This window comes from Cryptomeria japonica, chromosome 5 (genome assembly GCF_030272615.1).
Source record: "Cryptomeria japonica chromosome 5, Sugi_1.0, whole genome shotgun sequence".
Classification (NCBI taxonomy): domain Eukaryota; kingdom Viridiplantae; phylum Streptophyta; class Pinopsida; order Cupressales; family Cupressaceae; genus Cryptomeria; species Cryptomeria japonica.
The window spans coordinates 657,662,973-657,683,148 of NC_081409.1; the positions used below are offsets into that span (position 1 = coordinate 657,662,973).

Here is a 20,176-nt window from a genome sequence, read left to right on the forward strand (position 1 = left end):
AGAACATTAGACACAACTAAACTTGATTAATAAATAATTAATTAATGACTAATAAATTATTACCTCAAGAGGCGACAAAACCTAGGGTTATGAACCCTAAACTCTCTGCACTGACCTTCTAGGTTATCTGGCGTACTAGCTAACATGGTCTGACAGGGTCAACACAATTTTACCTAGCTAGGTTAGGGTTTCCAAACGGCATTGAGTCCTTTCTTTCCTCTCACCTCCCGACCTGATGATACTTTCCCTCCCTTCGTGGAGGACGACGATCTCCTGTACACACTTGGCCAATGAAATCAGTTAGATCCAAATCTTGTCCAATTGTGACTTAATAATTCATTGACAAAAGTAAAACATTATATCATATTGTGAACTATAAATTCATCAATTAATCAATCAAAGTCCATCAAATCATCATTGAAAGCATAATTGTCATCATTCACATATGCATAATCATCTGAACATATCCATCAATTAAAACATGAAACTAGGGCACATTAAACATCTTACAAGTATATAAAAAAATGCACTAGGGTTAACATGTATCAGGGCATAAATACTGCACATAAACGACTAGGGCACAAGTGGAATGTAACAATCTAGGGCACAAAATTTAGGGTCGGGTCACACTTAGGGCTGTGACACTAGGCAAATCTTCAAGGTTAGATCACATTCAATAAAGCAGTCAACAAATTGAGCCTCCAATAAAATGCATAAAAAGATGTCAACATGTGGCAAAAATTTGATTGATGAAGAATTCTTACCCCAAACAACATAGATTGGAAGAAAATTGTCATTAGTGAAAGGGTGCCCAACTTCAAAGGTCACCTAACCACAAGGAGCTGAAAATGCCCAATCATAGATGGGCCAAAGTTGAGTCACCATTTGAAGAAGTAATATGCTAGATCACCACAAGTAGCCAAAGATGCCTGCAAGGAGGCAAGTATGCATTATCGCTTGAAAGAGTATCAGTATGATTCGTCATGAAGAAGATTCCAAGACACAAGGATCAAGATGTTTGTTGCTACAAGGAGATAAAGTTATAAGATCAAACAGTTGTTTCTCCACATTAGGATGCTTAAGAAGTGCTTGCTCCAAAGCCAAGGATTATTCTCCAAATTTCTATCCTCATGACAGTAATAGATGTTAGAGTTTTCAAGACTGCTCCTGCAAGGGCTAAGAACCAAGTCCATGATCAAGATGTAAGTAAGATAATGCATGAAGAATACTCATTCAAGAGCCAAGAATGAACCCTCTTCAAACAAAGATACAAACAACATATGATGCTCATCAAGAATTGAGAAAAAATGGCCCAGCTAACCTTAACCAAATGGAAGCAAGTAGTCCATAGGAAATCATGATCCTCACATGAATGCAATGTATGTGCTCCAAAATGTGTATTTACAATGCAGATGGAGCATCGTATAACTACAGTATCCACGAATTATCAATGAGAAAAACGTACATGAATAGCACAAAATTCAATTTAGAAAGCTGAAATCCATTAATGGTTAAGGATGCCCTTTCCACTACATATTCTTTCTACAAGAAGTAAGATATGTATGTGCTCCTTAACACAACATACACTGCAAAAAGAAAAACAATATATTTGCTTCAAAATCAGGTGGTACAAGAAGTAGATCAGTCATGAACAATGGTTCAGAATATATAAGGATCATACACCTTTCAATCTGCTGGTTCTATCTTGAAAAATTCTTGAGCCCAACATTTTTTTGACAAAGGGCTATTACATTGTATAGCATGGAGCATAGTATACAAACCCTGTTCAAGTTTGGAGATTGTCTGAAATAGGAGAGAGCTTTCTAGAGGGATGAGAGTTGCAACATGGATAAAAGGATTGTGAAGTTACATGTAAAGCATATGATAAGCATGAAGAGTGAGTGCAACCAAAAACAAAAGCTGATATTCCACGAGCATAAAATAAGCATCCTCATTAGATGTCAAAAACTGGCCACTTATTTTTTCTTTCCAAAAAAGAGTGCTTCCATTTTTCATGGGCTTGTGTGTGGGGTAATTTAGAATAGTCAAAGGAGTCATATGGGCCTGCATGTCTCCTTCTTGTGATTCACTTAAATCTTCTTGGGGATGACTCCCATGATCTCAGTTTTGAATATCTGAGACTACCATTCTAATGCTTGTTTGACAGCTTCTGTTTGATGCTAGGTATACTGGGCAACATATTGCTTGGCATTGGATTGCTGGGTGTTAGGATGCATTATATCAGTAAGCCTATTCTTGGCTTCTTCACATGACGGAATCTGCTCAATAGCCTTAGTTTGACTTCACTGATTGAGGTAGTTTTTCCGAGGGAGTGAACACATTTTACCTGGTACTTGATGCATTCTTGCAAACAAATTGATTTTATTTTGATATTGTATATGAGAAATAAGATGAAAGATGCATTGCTGAACTAGTGCAATGTCAATGCTTTTTAAAATTGTCATTTGGAGAACTCAATGAATATGTTGTTGATGTTAGCTGATGTAATGTAGATTGGTCGAGGTGATATTTTTCCCACATTTGGAGTATGAATCAAGTACAAGGCTGGGGAGAAGAGCCCCTATATCTTCCAAACCCCAAATGGTTTGGGTACAGGTGAAGGATTGGGGAGTCATCTGCGATGATCATCAATCAAGATGCCCTATCTCATAAAATGCTCCAATAGAAAAGGCAGAAAGCCCTGATTTATAAAAACAATCTTCAACAAATATGATGCTGAAACCATCAACCAATCTGCTTTGTATGATACATTATTTCAATGGTCAAGATAGGATACTCCAGCTCAAAGAAGTCTGTAATGTCATCAATAAGATGGATTCTCATCATGCCATGAAACCAGATTTTTTTCTTGTGTTTTTGTTGTTTCTTTTACAAATGCAATATCCAAAAGACTGAAGTATCAACAGTGAAGTCAATCAAAGTGTAATCAACTCAATGCCATGTCCTGAAATGCTCTGACATGCCATAAACCCCAAATAAAGTGTGATTGCTTTAGAATTATGAACAGGCAATTGTGCCACAAGAAGAAAAGCAACCAGACACCAGGCTATAAAGTAATGAGCTTAACATGTATCAGCCAACGAAGATATATAAAAAATCTCTGAATTCAAAAGAGGCACTTCACATAAATATACCTTTAGATGCCTAAGATTACCTTCTGTTATGCCAAACTCCCAAGTAGGCAATAGGTAGAGAGACTTCTAAAACAATCATCAAATACACCTAATTGTCACAGAAAAAAAAAAGATCTAGAAATTCTCAGTTACATGTGTTGACATGGCAGTAGTTCCTTGAATTAATCATTGAGAAACCTCAGCTCACATGCAGCATACGAAGTATACCTTGAATCAGTCATCAAGAATGGTCAACTCTCATGTAACATAGGGAGTGCATTCCTTGAAAATTTGTCATTTATGGCTTACTGTCTCTGCGCATGGAAGGTACTAACCTCAGATCTGCATTTGCATTCATGAAGAAATAATAATGGAATATTGGTGAAATTATAGGGAATTATGTGACCCAAATCAAGCAAAGAAAGTCCCCCGTACAACAAAGTGTCCATTAATATGGATCCATATTATAAGAGTCCTCCCCTCATCATTGGAAGATTCACCATTTAAATCTCACTGATCATCACAATCAGTGTGTCAATACCCTCATTTTAAGCACCCTAGTCCTCTTATTTTGTAGTTCGCTTTCCAATTCATGTTGAAAGTAAAACCCTTAGAATGCTTCTCAGATTTAGCCAAAAGAGAATTTTCTTGTTCATCATCAAGTACATTTTTATCATTGGGAATGGCATCATCAAAATTGCCAACATAATCATTGCAAGAATCATCGTTACAAGAGATGGTTGTAGTGGAATACCCTTTGATATATTGGCTTGCCACATTATGGTCGCATGCTTTCTTCTTCCATTGGTCATCAATGCTAGTTTTATCATTGTGATTGTACATTTCATTACATTTTTCATCCTTTTTGGACTAGTTGACGTGTGTTTTGTGACCACGTGCAGCATAGAATAAAGTTTTTCCAACGGTCACTTTACTCTCTCTTGATCAAAGTCTAATTTTATGCTAAAATTGCGATAAGTTCAAACAATTGACTCCAAGGTTCCGATTACGCAATGGACGTGTAATATCCCCTTTATTTTTTTCAATTATTTCAGTTTACAATCAACACAAACACCCGTTAGGGTTAGAAAATGAAATCCCAATACTGCTAAGAGTAACCCTTTCCACCTTTTGATCACCAAGAGCCCAATCTGGGAGTGTGAGAGCATACAGTGTTGAGGGGATCGCTAGATGCAAGAAACTGAAATTGATTACAATTCTTGGGCGGCAAGCCAACCCCTTCCACTTTTCAGCAGGTAATGAGAATACTGAAAGATCACTTGGCGGTAAACCGGCCACGAAACTGAAGTAGCAATCACTCAACAACTTATCCAGCGGGAGGACTAGAAATGAAATTACAAATCAACTCTACCGCTTATGCAGTGGGTAGACAGTATTATAATATTCAAAGTAGGCAACAAAGCCAGCCTCTTCCACTTATGCAGTGGGACTAAGAGCAATAATCCAATTAGATAGCTATTAGTACAACTAACCAGCTTTACAATGCACAATATGGATTACAGATTAAGAGAAATCACTATCCCAAAGATATAATCCACGTATGCATATAATGATATAATCCATGTATATGTATGTTATAAGTTTTATGCATAGCTAGAACTAGAAGATCATTCTTTACTTGGTATTGATTCATTCATTTTGACCATATATAATGTCATTGAAATCATAGATAACCAATGTTATTGTCATAGCATATCATCATATACCTGATACCAAGCAAACACACAAAAGTAAATACAAGTTACATGACTTTATTTTTCTTTTCTAATTATTTACGGAACTGCATTAACAGTCATATGTATGCATAATAATTAAATAGAAGCATTCACTATATCATCCATATGCATGAGTTCATCAACTATGCGGTGTGTGATATTGTTTCCATCATGATCATTGTTTACCCAAATGGCTAGGACTCCTCTCCTAGACCATGTTCCAGCCTTCGACTAATCTTGCATCCACTTAAACTCATTTGCATGTTAATAGGTCAGCCCTCAAAAATCATAATCTTCACTTGTGCATAATCTAAATCATCATTAATTTCTCATATTAATATTACATCATCATTTCTATCATTAAAATCTAATTTAATCACTTCAAAATTAAACATATTATTATTCTATTTTATTTTAATCATTCAAACATAAATAAAATATTAACTAATTGAATGTCTAAAATTCTAAATCAAGTTTTATTCATTATTTAATCAAGCAAAAATAATGGGACATGACACAGTAACCTTCACCATTTTTGAGAAAGCATAAGGATTTACCTTTTTTTCCTCTATTTATTATACTGATACCTTTTTCTGCCTCTTTTTTAAAATTTACCAAAACTTGAAATGGTTCTGCAGCCTTGGATTCCATTGGAGGCACATGGTATTGACAGCCCTGTAACAGATGGAATTCGACAGAAAATTGTTGCTGTTGAAAATTTTGAAATACCGTTTAACATGAACCAGTATGTATATAACTTTATTAAAAAGATAATTCAATATGCTTTTTTATTTTATATTAATTCCTTAGTATGAGTATATAGTATATACATCTGTAACACATTTGTGTTGTAATGAAGGTATGAGTATGTCAATAAACTGGTCTCAGGAAGGAGAAGTACTGGTGTAAATAAAGAAAACTTTAAAGAATACGATAGAAATGAAAGATCCTCAAGAAGGCAAGATATTCTATCACCGGGTTTTGCTTGCTTACAGTTAATTTTTTAACTTTATTATATTTTATCTTAATTCTTTAAATATGCTGCTTCAGTATCTGTTTAGCAAAGCAAAGGATGCTAGCATCTGATATTTTCCAGGGTTTTGGTGGTGTTGAGCTTGAAGGGACCTATATGACTTCTTGGAAAGAATACGCAAATTTATGATCATAATGGAATCTGCTTACATATGGTTTCTACCAGTTGGGATCTCAAACAAATCAAAGTCCATATTTTAAAGATTGTTCATTTCAATCTTAATGGCAAAAAATGCTTTTGTAGTTAACATAATTAGTTCATTTAAAGTTATATCTCCCATGTATTAAAACATAGTCTACTTTATTGTGCTTGTTTAAATTTCAGCTGTAGCTAGATAAAACAGGCATTATTAATCTTCTTTCTATAAGGATCCCTTATAATGCAAATTTGTCATTATGGGCTATACTCGACGGGATGTATCCCTTTACCTACATCTCCTCCCTCGTGTATATATACTTGTTCTTTTCATCTCATTTTTTATATTTTTGTCAATCTATATAGTGTATATGTTATTATATTCCATTGGTCTACCCTCTTTATTTCATTACAAAGGGTTCAGAGCATAGGTTTGTGCCTAGCAGAATTTCTGCTACAAATAGATCAATTTCATCATAAATTGCAGACCTAGATTCACATATAATTGCTTTTCCAAATTCAGCATAATTTGATTTCTGTTATGCGCTGTCAATCCAGTCATCAACTAGTAGCCAAAGTTAGTAGTTATTATGGTTGCAAAGTAAAGAGTGTAACCTTCTATAAGCTTATGATCCTTAGCCGTAATAATTTTGATTAGTTTAAAAACATAACAAAAGAAATATACTTAGTATAAAAACAAGCAAAGATACCAAGAATGAATAACACTTGACTTCAAAGCATAGTTGAATAGGTGGAAAAGGACATTCTCACATATCGTAGATATATTAGTGCAATACATCAAGACAACTATACTTCTTCCCATAGATGAAAAATTGCCTATTTGCTTCCCAACTTCTTGTTACCCCTACAAAACTCTGTTTTAGGCCTCTTTTTGTGAGATAATGCTTCCAAATGGTAGGTGAAGTTGTAATGCCCCCTTCTCAAGCATTATCAGTTAGCAAACAATTAGCCTATTTTTCAAGTTTTTTCATAGCCTAATTGTTGTGCAAGCAAGAATAACTTCCTTGGAGAGCACATGATTGATCAAACAATAGTTTTTTGTGGTAGTGAATTCAAGTGATCTTGGTGAGCCTTATGAGGCTTTTAGAAAGTGATTTTGTCCTTTTGGGAGCTCTTGAAACTTTATAGAAAGTTTTGTCCAGTTTGTTGCAAAAATGGAGACTTTTGATGTCTTTTGAATTTATATTTTCTATTTCTGCTATTGTGTATGTGAGTGCTCAGTTTTCATAAGTTTTGAAGTGTCGTCAAGGGCAATTCTAGAAGTCTTGTTGCTGGCTATACATCTTGTCTAGGCTATGCTTCTTGCAGTTGCAGTCATGATTAAGTTTGCAGGATTTGTGCTGATATTCAATGACTCCTTCATGTTCCCTTGCTGATGCCATACAATAGGTGAAAGTTATGCAGATTATGGAGGTTGTACCATTCTGTCCAAGCCCTGCTAGGCAATAGGAGGGCGTTTGAGCTGGTGATTGAAGCACTACCTTTTGGGGGTGTTTCTCAAGTTGTTTGGTGACACCCAGGCTCTTAGAAGTCAATTCAATCTATGTTGGGGTAGAATTGTACGATTTGCTTGATGTTTTTATGATTTTGGCCTTTGTTGTTCCTGTTGCAACAGCAGCAATAAAATCCATTTTCAAACCTACAGAAGTTTGAAAATGTAAACCAGTTTAATGAAAAGTGTTTCTAGTGGTTTTTGGTGTGATTATAGAGCTTTGGAGAGTGTACTAGTTGATGATTTGGACAATGTGTGTTAATATGCTTGTATTAGTGTTTCCTGAGTGTTACCAATAGAGATTCTAATTTATCGGTTTACCAGCAAGAGAAAGTGTTATCAGACCTACATCAGACACTAATATCATCTATTAGAGGTGTATCTTTGTTGGGTACTTCGAATACACTTGTTATCTATGATTATTTGGCTTATTATAGATATTTGCAACAAAGTTTAATGCTATTCTCTAAGGCAATTGATATCTTGTAATACCACCAGTGTTTCCATATTCGCATCTTGTTGTAATCACACTTTGCTGAATAAGCGAGAAGTGAGTATGGTTGTGTAATTTCACTTTGCTGAATAAGCGAGAAGTGAGTATGGTTGTGTAATTTCACTTTGCTGAATAAGAAATAAGTGATTGTGTTTGTGTAATTGCACTTCGCTAAATAAGTGAGAAGGGATTGTGCTTATCGTAATTGCACACTTTGTTGAATAAGTGTGTGAGTGTTTCCTATCAGTTCTCGCATCAAAGTTTCAAACACACTCCACTGTAGAAGTGTGGTCTTGGCTAGCTTTGCCACCTTGTGTCCCTTAGCTAATTTGATCAATCATGTTGTTACATTCTATATAATTTGGTGTACTCCTTTACACCATATGCTATTGCCTTACCCATCTTGGGAACTGGGTGATCAAAAACTAAAAGTAACAAGGGCATTGCATTGAAGCTTATTTCAGTTGAAAATTTGAATTTTTTTTGGGTGATTATTATATAGTGGTATTAGAGTTGATGGTCATGCTAACCTTTTGTGTGATCAATATTCATCTATTGACTATTAGAGTTGCACTTGCATGGCAATATCGAGTTCTGAAGTATGGCATAATTCAAAGAAGAAGACATGGGAAAGAGACTTTATAAAGCAAGTAAGAGATTTGAACATGCACCATAGTCAAATATTGATCTACTTTGGATTCTGGAAGAAGTGGGTAATTGCTTATTTATGATAGATTAGTTAGGCTCAATGAGGTTGAACACATTGTGACTCCATCAGTAAATTCTTTGGTTAAGTTAGAGTTGTTGAAATAAACAGATGATGAGGAAAGACTTGCAGTTGCCCTTTGTGTTAATGAAATTATGAGAATAACAGCCCCACAAGATCCTTAGAACAGCAGCATTATGAAGGAGGTATTTCAATTGATTGTAGAAAGTTTCCAAGGTTTGAATGATATCAATAGTTTGTTGTGACGTATTCACACATCGTGCCATTGCAAATGGGGCCCTGTTTCACACATCGCCCCATCAGGATGGGGACCCCTCTTTTTCTTGAGTTTTGCTTTCCCTTAGCTAGGTTTTTTCTCTGCTTGCTAGGTGTTTTGAGTGAGTTAGTGGTCACCTGGGTTGGGTAGATTAGGGTTTCTCTCAAAGAGCTCATCCTAGGGTTTCTTTCAAAGCTGAGTGTAGCCTGGATTTGGGAAGTCATATGTTGTCTGCCTTGAACCTTAAGGTTATCTTAGAGGGGTCTTACCTTTCAGGAGATTGAAGATAGATGAATTGTGCAAAAGAGATAAAAGTCTCAAGTTAGGGTAGGTCAGGAGTGTTGGTTTTCATGTCAAAGTCTTGTCTTCCGTCAGGTCAGAGTCGATTAGGCAGAGCCAGTGGCCAAGGGAAGATTTAGGAGCCGATTTTAGGAATTGTTAAGCAAATTGAGCAAGGATATGGGAGGATATGCACCAAGGGTTGAGTCTAGGGCAAAGTCAAGTTAATTCCAAAGTAAATCTGAGCCTAAGGGTGAATTTTGCTCCTGACCCTTCCAAAGGGTCGAGAGCGAAATTCTTGTATGACCCTATTTCTTCACAAAATCTTGAACTAAATGCTAATTTGATGAGCAAATTCACTTCATGATGATTGAAGGAGGCTTGCGAAGTTATGTCCAAAGCATGAAAAAGAGGAAGGAAGTGAGAAAGGTGCTCAAAATATGAATTTCACTCTTGACCCTTCCAAAGGGTCTAGAGCGAAATTCACATTTCCTCTATTTTGCCCCTTGTTATGACCAAATTTGTTGACTTCTAAGCATGATTGGAAAGACATTGATGTGTTCTTTCCTTTTAAAATTGGATTGAGGTGATGGAGTAGTCAAAATCAACCCAAAATAGGAATTTCGCTCCTGACCCTTCCAAAGGGTCTAGAGCGAAATTCTCATCTGACCCTCTATTTTTGCCTAGGACATTGGAAAGACCTTGTTTTTGAGCTAAGTAAGTGACAAATCGACTTGGTGGTGATAAGGAGAAGTGAATTTGATCAAGTTTGAGGGTAAATTGAGACAATGGAATGTAAAACAACCTAAGACATGGATTTCGCTCCTGACCCTTCCAAAGGGTCCAGAGCGAAATCCTCCATTTGACCTTCCTTTTTGCCTTGAGACCTAGGTTAGCCTTGTCTGGAGCTAGTTTTGATGGTGGATTGACTTGATTGGGGTGAAAGGAAGTTAAATGGATTACATTTTGAGGAAGAATTGGATGAATGAAGTGCCAAATCAACCTGGAAAGAGGATTTCGCTCCTAATCCTTCCAAAGGGTCTAGAGAGAAATCCACTTTTCCTCCACTTTGCTCTTTGATATGACCAAGTTTGTTGACTTTTGAAGCGTGATGGGAAGGCTTTGATACACATTTGTCTTTGAGAAGAGATTTGAGGTGATGAAGTGGTGGAAATCAACCTAGAAGGAGAATTTCGCTCTTGACCTTCCAAAGGGTCCAGAGCGAAATCCTCAGTTTGACCCCCGATCTTGCCTAAAATGATGAAATGACCTTGTCTTAAGCTAATTTGATGGTAGATTCACTTAAGTGAGATGAAAGGATCTTGAATTCGATCAAGTTTGTAGGAGAATTGGATGAAGGAAGTGGGAGACCAGCCAAGAACATGGATTTTGGTCATGACCCTTCTAAAGGGTCCAGAGTGAAAATCCCCATAGATCTCAATTTATTCCTTGTTCAGACCAAGTTCTTAGTTTCTAAGGCATGTTGGGAAGTGTTTGACATGTTTTTTTCCTTAGGGAGTGACTAAAGGTGGAGGAGATGGAGAATTTTAGCTTCAAACTTGAATTTTGCTCCTGACCCTTCCAAAGGGTCCAGAGCGAAATTCTTGAAAACACCCATTTTCTCCTTAGATAAGGTCAAGACTTTGGTTCTTATGGCGTGGATGTTAGGAGAGTGATGTTTTTTTTGCCTTCTAGAGAAGATTGGAGTTGAAAAGATGAAATATCAAGCCTAGAATGGGAATTTCGCTGCTGACCCTTCCAAAGGGTCCAGAGCGAAATTCCCCAAAACCTCTCTTTTCTCTCAATTTTATGCCAAGACAAGTGTGGATCAAGATGAATTGAGATTGGGGATGTCTTTAGGAATGACTTTGAGTTGCTTTTTATGGCATGGAGGGAAGTGAGAAGGTGTTTCCTTGCCTTTTGAAGCTGATTGAGGTTGAAAGAATGAAGAAATAAGCTCAAAACAAGATTTTCGCTTCTGACCCTTCCAAAGGGTCCATAGCGAAAATCCTAAAACCCATCTTATCCTCCAAAATTTGTGCCAAGCCAGGCCTAGACCAAGGTGAGAGAAGCCCTTAGGATTGCCCTTGAATGGATTTTGGTCACTAGAAATGTAGATTTTAGACTAGGACAAGGATTTCGCTCTTGACCCTTCCAAAGGGTCCAGAGCGAAATCCTAGATAGGTCCTGTACCTGGCCATGATTTTGAGCGAATTTTCCCTTTCAGGCCTTTTGGGGATCAAGCAAATGTTGTCAGGTTGAGAAATGGATCCAAATGAGGGAGTCAAGAGGAAACAAAGTGAGAAGAATGGAGCTAAGTAAGAGAAGACAAGCAAGGAATGAATTTAGCTCCTGACCATTCCAAAGGGTTCGGAGTGAGATTCTTCAAATCAACTATTTTCTCCTTGTATGAAGTCATGGCTTTGATTCCTAGGGCGTGGTTGAGGATGGAATGATTTTATTTAGCCTTGCAAGGTGAATTGAAGTAAAGGAAATGAAGGATCAAGCCTAAAACTTGAATTTCGCTCCTGACGCTTCGAAAGGGTCTAGAGCGAAATTCACAAAATATCATGTTTCCTTCAAGTTGGTGTTAAGCCAGGACAGTGATCAAGGTGGATTAGACTTGAAGATTGCCACAAGCTTGCATTCGAGTAAGTCTTGAGTTCAAGAAGTATGAATTTTGAGCTAAAACTTGAATTTCCCTCCTGACCCTTCCAAAGGGTCTAGATTGAAATTCTCATGATCACCTAATTCACCCATGATGGAAACTAAAAAATGAATCCCTAGGCTTTTGAAGAGATAAAGCTAGCATATGCCTACCTTGAAGAGAAATTCGGAGTGAAGGAGTGAGGCAATTGAGACCTAATCAGGGAAATCGCTCCTAACCCTTCCAAAGGGTCTAGAGCGAAATCCTTTGAAATGCCTATTTTTCACCTTGTTTGAGCTAGGCAAAGGTAAGTTGCAAGGTCATGATGACAAGAGCATGAAGTAGTAAAAAATCAAGATTGTGAAGGTATGGAAGGATGAAGTTTTGAAGTTTCTCACATCATCAACATTCTATCGATTATGAAGACTAAGTGTGCCTTCATCAAACTTTGAAGAAACTCTAGCATCTTCTAGGCTTACCTATACCCTCTTGAGAAATTCGCAAATCAAACCATATTCAAGACACAATTTTCCTCTCATTAATTGCTAATCAAACCTCATTTGTGTGAGTAATGCAAATCCGCCTGAATTAGACACCTATCAAAATGGGTAAATTGATTTTTAAGCCTTAAAATTAAAAAAATTATCCTTTGGCACCCAAGAACATTTTTTTAGCTTTATTGCTAAGTCGGCCAGCTTGGAGGAAATTTTATTTTATTTTATTTGTGCATTTATGCAAGTCGGCCAGTTTGGAGGAAATTTTATTTTATTTTATTTGTGCATTTATGCAAGTAAAATGGTGAATGCGCCCTATAAAGGAAGATGTGTTTTGAAATCTTCATTCATTCATTTGTATTCTTTCCTATGCGAATTTGAGGAGCAGAATTGGAGGAGCGAATTGCAGCAGGTATAGACGAATTTCTGATTAAGGGAGGCTGATTAAAGGCTAAATCATCAAGGGCGAACCTGAAGTGCAGATCAAAGACCTTTCATCCAGCACAAATCTTCATTTTTTTATCCATCTTTTCAAGTTGATAGCTAGAAATCAAGAGAAGGTATGTACAATCAGATTTTTGAAAGTATATTGAAGATCTGATTCAAATTTCTATATCAATCTTTTTTGAGATTAAGTCTTCAATAATCTGGTTTGATTCATAAGTGATATCAATTTGAAAATTCATAATTTTAGGGGTTTATCATTCTATTTTCAAATTGTAATCTACTCATTTCTTTAAAAAGTCTCAAATCTCCTATCTTGGGTACTATACTTAAACCTTAACTTAAGCCTCTTTTGTAGGTATCAAATGACGACCCCCAAGGCTAGTGGGTCCATTACCCGGCAAGCTCTCATCAAAGAAGATCAAAAGAACGATGATTTGGAGACCAAGATCGTGTCCAAATGGAGCAATATTGGAGACACCAATTTAGGAAACTTCGATGTGAAGAAGTTTTGAGAAGCACCCTACATCGGCAAGCCATCACCCATAGCCAAGAAGATAATTGAGAGTGGCATAATCAAGGCCGTAGGCTTCCCTCCTGCAGTTAGATGTCACGAGATGATGATTGAATGTGCCCAACACTATGATTCACATTCAAGGACGATCGTAGCCGAGGATGGAACTGTCTTAGCATATCTTTCATAAGAAGCTATAAGTGAAGCCTTTCATCTACTGGAGCCAAGAGATATGATCTACAAGAGCTTGGAAGGAGCTAGCTCCATCTACGAAGATGATCCTGACACTTGTCTGAACTTCATCAATAAGAATTGGTTACTCAAGAGTAGGCCTTGCTTGAACAAGATACCCAGTACGCCACACAGAATTGGTTTCCAAGAAGAATTCAGGGACTTAATAACCATGCTCAATCGGGTTATAGGTGCTTAGGCGTTCTTCTTCAACAAGTGGATGTTCTTCTTTATTTAGGTGATCATCCAAGGAAAAGGAATGCTCAATTGGGCTAGAATCATTAGCAACAATCTAGATGTACAGTTGAGGAGGCTAGTCCTTACTAAGTCATTCCACATGAGTTCATATGTCATAAATTCCTTAGTAAGAAGTTTTGAGCATGCAGGGCTACCACACAGAGGAGTTGTTGGGAGAGGACCCGGAGAAATAAGAGCATGTGATTCTTATGTTCAACTGCATCATCCGCCAAGGAATGACTACAAGTTAGTCAATGACACCTTCGCAATGTATATCACTAGGGCATTTCAAGGGGGGATTCACCATCGACTGTCTCCAAAGGCACAAGAGCTCGTGAAGAAACATGGTGCATGGTTTATTCAATTTCCAAAATTCACCTACATTAGGGTCCATGGATGTCCTTCACCTCCCTATATGTTGCCAAGGTATCCTACAAATAGAATAATATTACTTGAAGTGACTAGACAATTGGCAGCTTATGCTAAAGCATCAAGACATAAGCATGGAAATGGTATTCCCGTACCCATTTTACTGGGAAATTCAATTGAAGTGTGTCCTAATTCTCAAGCTGCAGAAGATGCAGAAAAGGAATTATCTCTGTATTCATTCACGTCCTGTGCCTCCAGATAGAATTTCGATCCTTATGGCCATATGGAAGAGACAGTTGGGAAGAAGTACAAACACGAGTTTCAAGTGTAGGACTTCTGAATGAATGTTCAGGATGATGTAGAGGTGAAAAGAAAGATGCATTATAGATTACCCCTGGATCTTATCAGGAAATGTAAAGTTTATAGAGTAGCCGATCAAGCCCAGGACAGTGGTACATATCTCTAATCGTCTTATGAGAAGGAAGATAAGGAAGTAAAGATAGATTGGAATGAGCAAGAAGTTGCAGACCTAAGAGCATTGATGGATCTTGTTTTGAATTGCACTCGTAGATGGGTGGACATACAACATAAAAAATTGAAGGAGCAGAATATAGCCATGACATTCACCCTAGAAACAAGAACAGAAGAAGGAGAAGCAAGTGTGAGTGAGAATACTTCTCATTCCAAAGGGTCAAAGAGAAAAGGACTTGAGAAGAGAGAACCTTCGAAGAAGAAACAAAAGGTGAATCCTGATCATCCACCGACTACGTCTTCTAGACATGAAAATGATATAGCCATGACATTCACCCTAGAAACAAGAACAGAAGGAGGAGAAGCAAGTGTGAGTGAGAATACTTCTCATTCCAAAGGGAAGAAGAGAAAAGGACTTGAGAAGAGAGAACCTTCAAAGAAGAAACAAAAGGTGAATCCTGATCGTCCACCGAGTACGTCTTCTAGACATGAAAATGAGATAAGTCAAGGAGAAGATCAAAGGGAGATAGTGTATGAAATTGATGAGTCTATGGAATCCGTGGTGCAGAATGATAAACAAGGTAAAGGACGAACACTTCAGCACTCATCGAGTCAATCTCTTCAGGTTGGTGCTAATGAACAACAAGAAGAAAAGAATGATGATGAAGCAACATCTCCTTTCAGAGACGACAGACCTTTGCCTAAGGAAATACATGTAAGGGAAAGAAACTCTTCCATTCCAGATTGACTAAAAGAAAGACTGACAAGGGTAGTTGTGGTTGAAGAGGAAGAACAAGTATTCGACTTGGAAAGTCTCATAGGAAATTCCCAAGAAGAAATCGAAAAGAAGAAGGCTACAAAGATGTCAAAGTTAATTAGAGATGATGTAGGATCCAGGAAGATACAGGTTGCCACACCAGTAGTGGACAAGTATGAGGATTAGATTATGGTAGAGGAATATGATTTAGAGACATTTGATCTTGGTCCACTTACACCCGAGCAGGCCATGGAAGAAGCAACTGATTCAGTGAGAGCACTTAATGACAAACTCAAAGAAGAAATGGAAAAGAATAAGAAGCTAGAAAGGGAGGTTAGTGCTTGAAGGAATTATTTTAGCCACCTTAATCAACCATTAAGGGGACAGGATCCAACAATATCACCTTTGCATGCACTTCCTCCTGAATCAATAAATGAGGCAGAAAGGATGAAGAACTTAGCCCAACTCATGAGTTCTTGGATTGATGAATCTTACAAGGTAGCCATTGAATTTGTAAGAAGAATGATGAAGACAGTCCGTAGGGCTATCCAAGTCCTTGAGATCATTCATAATCTATTGATAACTGTGGATGCATTCACTCACACCAAAGACATTGTCATCCCAGTCTTGCAAGTGATAAGAAGGACGTCAAGGTAGATTTTAGCGCAGGAAAATATAATGGAAGGAGGAACCCATAACCTTCTGCAATGGTCAACTTTGCTCCAAATGAAAGAAGTTCTTTTCGAAGACATCAATAACAGATGTAGCCGAGTTGAAGACACTATCCGTCCTATTCAGGATAAGGTGTTTGATGTGTTATGTACAATCCTTGACAGAAGGATAGAGATCGAAATAGATGTGGATATTCAAGAATTAGAAGACACGACCAAGATTATTTTATGCAAAGTGGAGAACGTGGTCACAAAAAAGCAGTGAGATCAGATGTATGCTACTATGTTCTTGATCGAGAAGACAAAAGAGCTAGAGCCTGGATGGGAGATGACTCTTCTTGTAGCTTTTGATCAAGTCCTTCACCTGGAAGAACGAATGAAGAACCTGCATGAGATTCCCATTGTTGTGATTGAGGGGATTACGCCCACATTCATTGAATATGCCAGAAATGAGTAGGGAAAAGCGAACAAAATTCTAGATGAGAAGTTGTCGTAAGATGATGTGGCAATTTTATTCCCATTGGGCTATTTTTCCTTGTTATTTGTGCCAATTTCTATTGGCTATGGATTGATAATGTTTATCTAAATGGGGTCTCTTTGTAACAAACCCTAATTAGGGTTTAGGTGTCAAAATATTAACCGTTGATCTTCTTTAGATCCAGGCCATTCATTGTATTTGAGAGTGCTATATAAGCCCTCACTCAATTCATTTTAAGGAGTTAGAGAGTTAGAGTCAGAGAAAAGAGAAATAAGATTAAAATTGTTAGCAATAGAGAAACAAGTAGTGAAGAGAGAAAGTTAAACAATTGTTGTTTTACTTTGCTATGAGATCAATGAAATATTGAAGTTATGGTGTTTTATTGCAATCCTTGTGGCTATATTCATGGTTGTTTATCTTCTTGAATCACTCTTAATAGAGATAGTACTTAGTTTTAGAATTAGATTGAAGGACAAATGTTGTGTTTGATCTTTGGTAAAAATCATAGTCCAAACCACTAGCTCCTTACTGATTGTAAGCACGCCTTGTGTGGTCAACTGGAGATGTTAAGATTGTTTAAGAGTTCAATCATTATTGGAGATATTGATATGCATCTTAGTGATAGTACCTATCCCATTGATGATCTGAAAATCATTGAATCCCCTTAGAAGATTGCACCAATTCTAGTAGAGTTGTAATCTTTTGGCAATACTGAAATTGGTAGAGTTTTGCTAAGACCAGTCCTCATTTAGTCATTCTAGGATTAGTTTAGTATTGCCTCTTAAAACCCTTATCTTTTGCCTTTTTTTGAAACATCAGTTAGTACTAGGAGAATTCAGTTCCTCATTGAGAAGTAGTTGCAAGAACAAGCTTTCCCAGAAAGTACGTAAGGCCCCTTGTAAAACAACAAACACAACGACCACTGGTGCTTATCCACGAGTAGAGAACCTACATAACAAAACCTTAGAGTTTCTCCGATTGATTCTTCTGCGAAATCTTCAACATTCGGGAACTTTATTCAAGAGAGGATAGGATACCTCTAGGTATTTTATTCTATGTTTGGTCGTGTACAAAAGACACATCAATAGGACCCCCACATTTTTTTTGCCTTCTAGGATAGTAGTAGAGTCTTTTGCAATTAACCTTTTTGTTGAAGAGGTGTAGGTTCTCAAGTGGCTAGGAGGAAATCAGGTTAAGTCTCTCTCTTTAGGATGAAGTGAAGTCAGTCAATTGTCAAGGCTTGGGAAATGAATGACATTTTTTGCTTGCAAAACTAAGGATGAAATGCTAAATTTGGCTAAGGCATGAAGATTTCCTTTGATTGCCTAGATCACCAACTAGGGCATTGACAGTCACTTCCTTTGACCTCATAGAAGCAATATGTGAGATGTGAGATGAGGTATCAATTTGAATAAGGTAGGTGAAGAGGTTTGAGAGGCAAGTCACTTGGGCAAAATTTGACTATAGAAAAATTTCCTTTGCCCTCTCAAAAGTCCAATTGTTTTTCCTTTGACACCTGAAAAGTTCGAAATTTTGCCTTTGCTCCCTATGGATCACAAATTATTTCCTTTTCTCTTTGCTAAGAGATGTCTTCCAATCACCGATCTGGCCTAGAATGTATTTTTGACTTCTTAGAGGTCTGATTTGGGCACAAAGAGTTGTTTTGAAGGTTATTTGATGATAGTAAATGGAAGAGCTTGAGTGAATGGAGCAAGAATCTTTAGTATTTTTTGTGCCTTGACACAAGTGCAACCTTTCCTTGCTCATTGACATGGATGATTGGCATGAGGATTGAAACCAAAGATCGAATTAATGAAGATTTGATGGGAGCGAACTGGAAGATAGCTATTCAAATATGACTTCCTTTGCCATTCAAAAAGTTTGATTGCACTTCCTTTGCCATTCAATAAGTCTGATTGCACTTCCATTGCCACTCAAGAAGTCCGATTGCACTTCCATTGCCACTCAAGAAGTCTGATTGCACTTCCATTGTCACTCAAGAAGTCCGATGGCACTTCCTTTGCCATTGCAAAAGTCCAATGGCACTTCCTTTGCTAGTGAAAAAGTCCAATTGCACTTCCATTGACACCTAAAATGTATGAAATTCTTCCTTTGCTATTCAAAAAGTCCGAAATCCTCCTTGCGATCATGCCAAGCAACAATAGGTAATGAAGATCATTAGCGCCAAGGGTTTGATTTTAAAGTTTTAAGGAAAATGTTTAATTATGGAATCAAGTCGGCTTCTTGCTATCATCTCCTATAAAAGGAAAATTGATGAGAAGTGATTTTTTTCTTCCTTCATAAGTGGTGATCGTCCTTCAAAGCAGCAATTCACTTTCATTGAAAGACAAATTTGTATGATTGTAGCCAATTCGAAATCAGAACTGAAGTGGATTTGATGAGGATTGATGTGAAGCAAGTTAAGGCATTTTTTTACTGGTTTCCAACCCAAGGGTGATGCGAACTTCTTCAGATGGAGCTAATTTGGTGCAGATCTGAGTTAGGTCATTAAAATTAGACCTAATATGAATTTATCAGACCTGATGTAAAGTTAAAATTCAGTCAAGGAGCATTTCCAGATTTGCATTTTCTGATTTTTCAATTTGATTTCCAGATTGGGAGGGGTTTTAGGAAGAGTGATTTGCTGAAGTATTAGTATTATTCTTATTAATTGCTTAATGTTTTGATGAAAATATTTTGTCCTTCAGGTTTGATGCATTAAGAGAACTTCACAAGAGACACCTCAAGGGTGTGGGAAGGATTCACTAATACAAAAACATGATCCACACATCCAAGGATGTGGATGAAAGAATAAACAGCCTGAAGGGAATCACAAAGAAGGAATTCCAAAGGAGTGAAGAAGCAGTTGTGATGTCAAAGGTTCATTAGAAGGCAATATCAAGAATAAAGACTAAGAAGAAGTCAACATACACACCTTGCACCCTCATAACTTTCAGCATTGAGACATTCAAGAAGATTGTTTCATAAGAGTTAATCAAAGTGGATAAATTTGGGAAAAGTCATCATCACATCAAGTGCTTGATAATTTTGAGTATCAAGAGATATTTCTCAACATTCCTTCATGATAATCTATCAAGTCTACAAGTGCAAATTGAGGTGGCATCCTAGTTGCCACTCCACCAATCAAGAGGCTCCACATCAGCATGTCCAGATGCGATGCACTTGACTCACCCATGGGGACATAAACTCCAATGTACCTACCCTCACTATCTATTGGTCAAATATTCAAGAGAAGACATGTGTCCGAACTCCAAATATTGAAATTATTTCATTGGCTAAGAAGAGTTTGTTCCGACAAACACTAATTAGAGTTTCATCTTGAAATCTTGGCCATTGATATGAAATCAATCCAAGCCATTCATTTGTAAAGGGAGCACTATAAAAGGCTTCTCTCTCTCATTTGTAAGGGTTAATAGTTAATAGTTCAACCATAGTGAATAGTTGATAGATGTTAGATAGCAAGCAGTTAGAATAAAGTAGGAGAAGAAGAAATTGTTGCTAAGGCTTATAAATAGATATACACTTTTCTTTGAAGA

General features: G+C 37.2%; 1 protein-coding gene across 5 annotated transcripts in view; it reads left to right on the forward strand.

The window, feature by feature from the left end:
* The window catches only part of LOC131037266 (uncharacterized), a 207,691-nt gene that overhangs the window by 137,430 nt on the left and 50,085 nt on the right, over nt 1-20,176 (forward strand). For 3 of the 5 annotated variants that reach the window (XM_057969339.2, XM_057969337.2, XM_059221576.1), the window contains exons 7-8: nt 5,509-5,615; nt 5,730-5,864. In XM_057969339.2, coding sequence (XP_057825322.2) covers nt 5,509-5,615; nt 5,730-5,864 — 242 coding nt within the window. The remainder of the gene's footprint in view (nt 1-5,508; nt 5,616-5,729; nt 5,865-20,176) is intronic. The other 2 variants (XM_057969340.2, XM_057969341.2) reach the window with 1 other exon arrangement.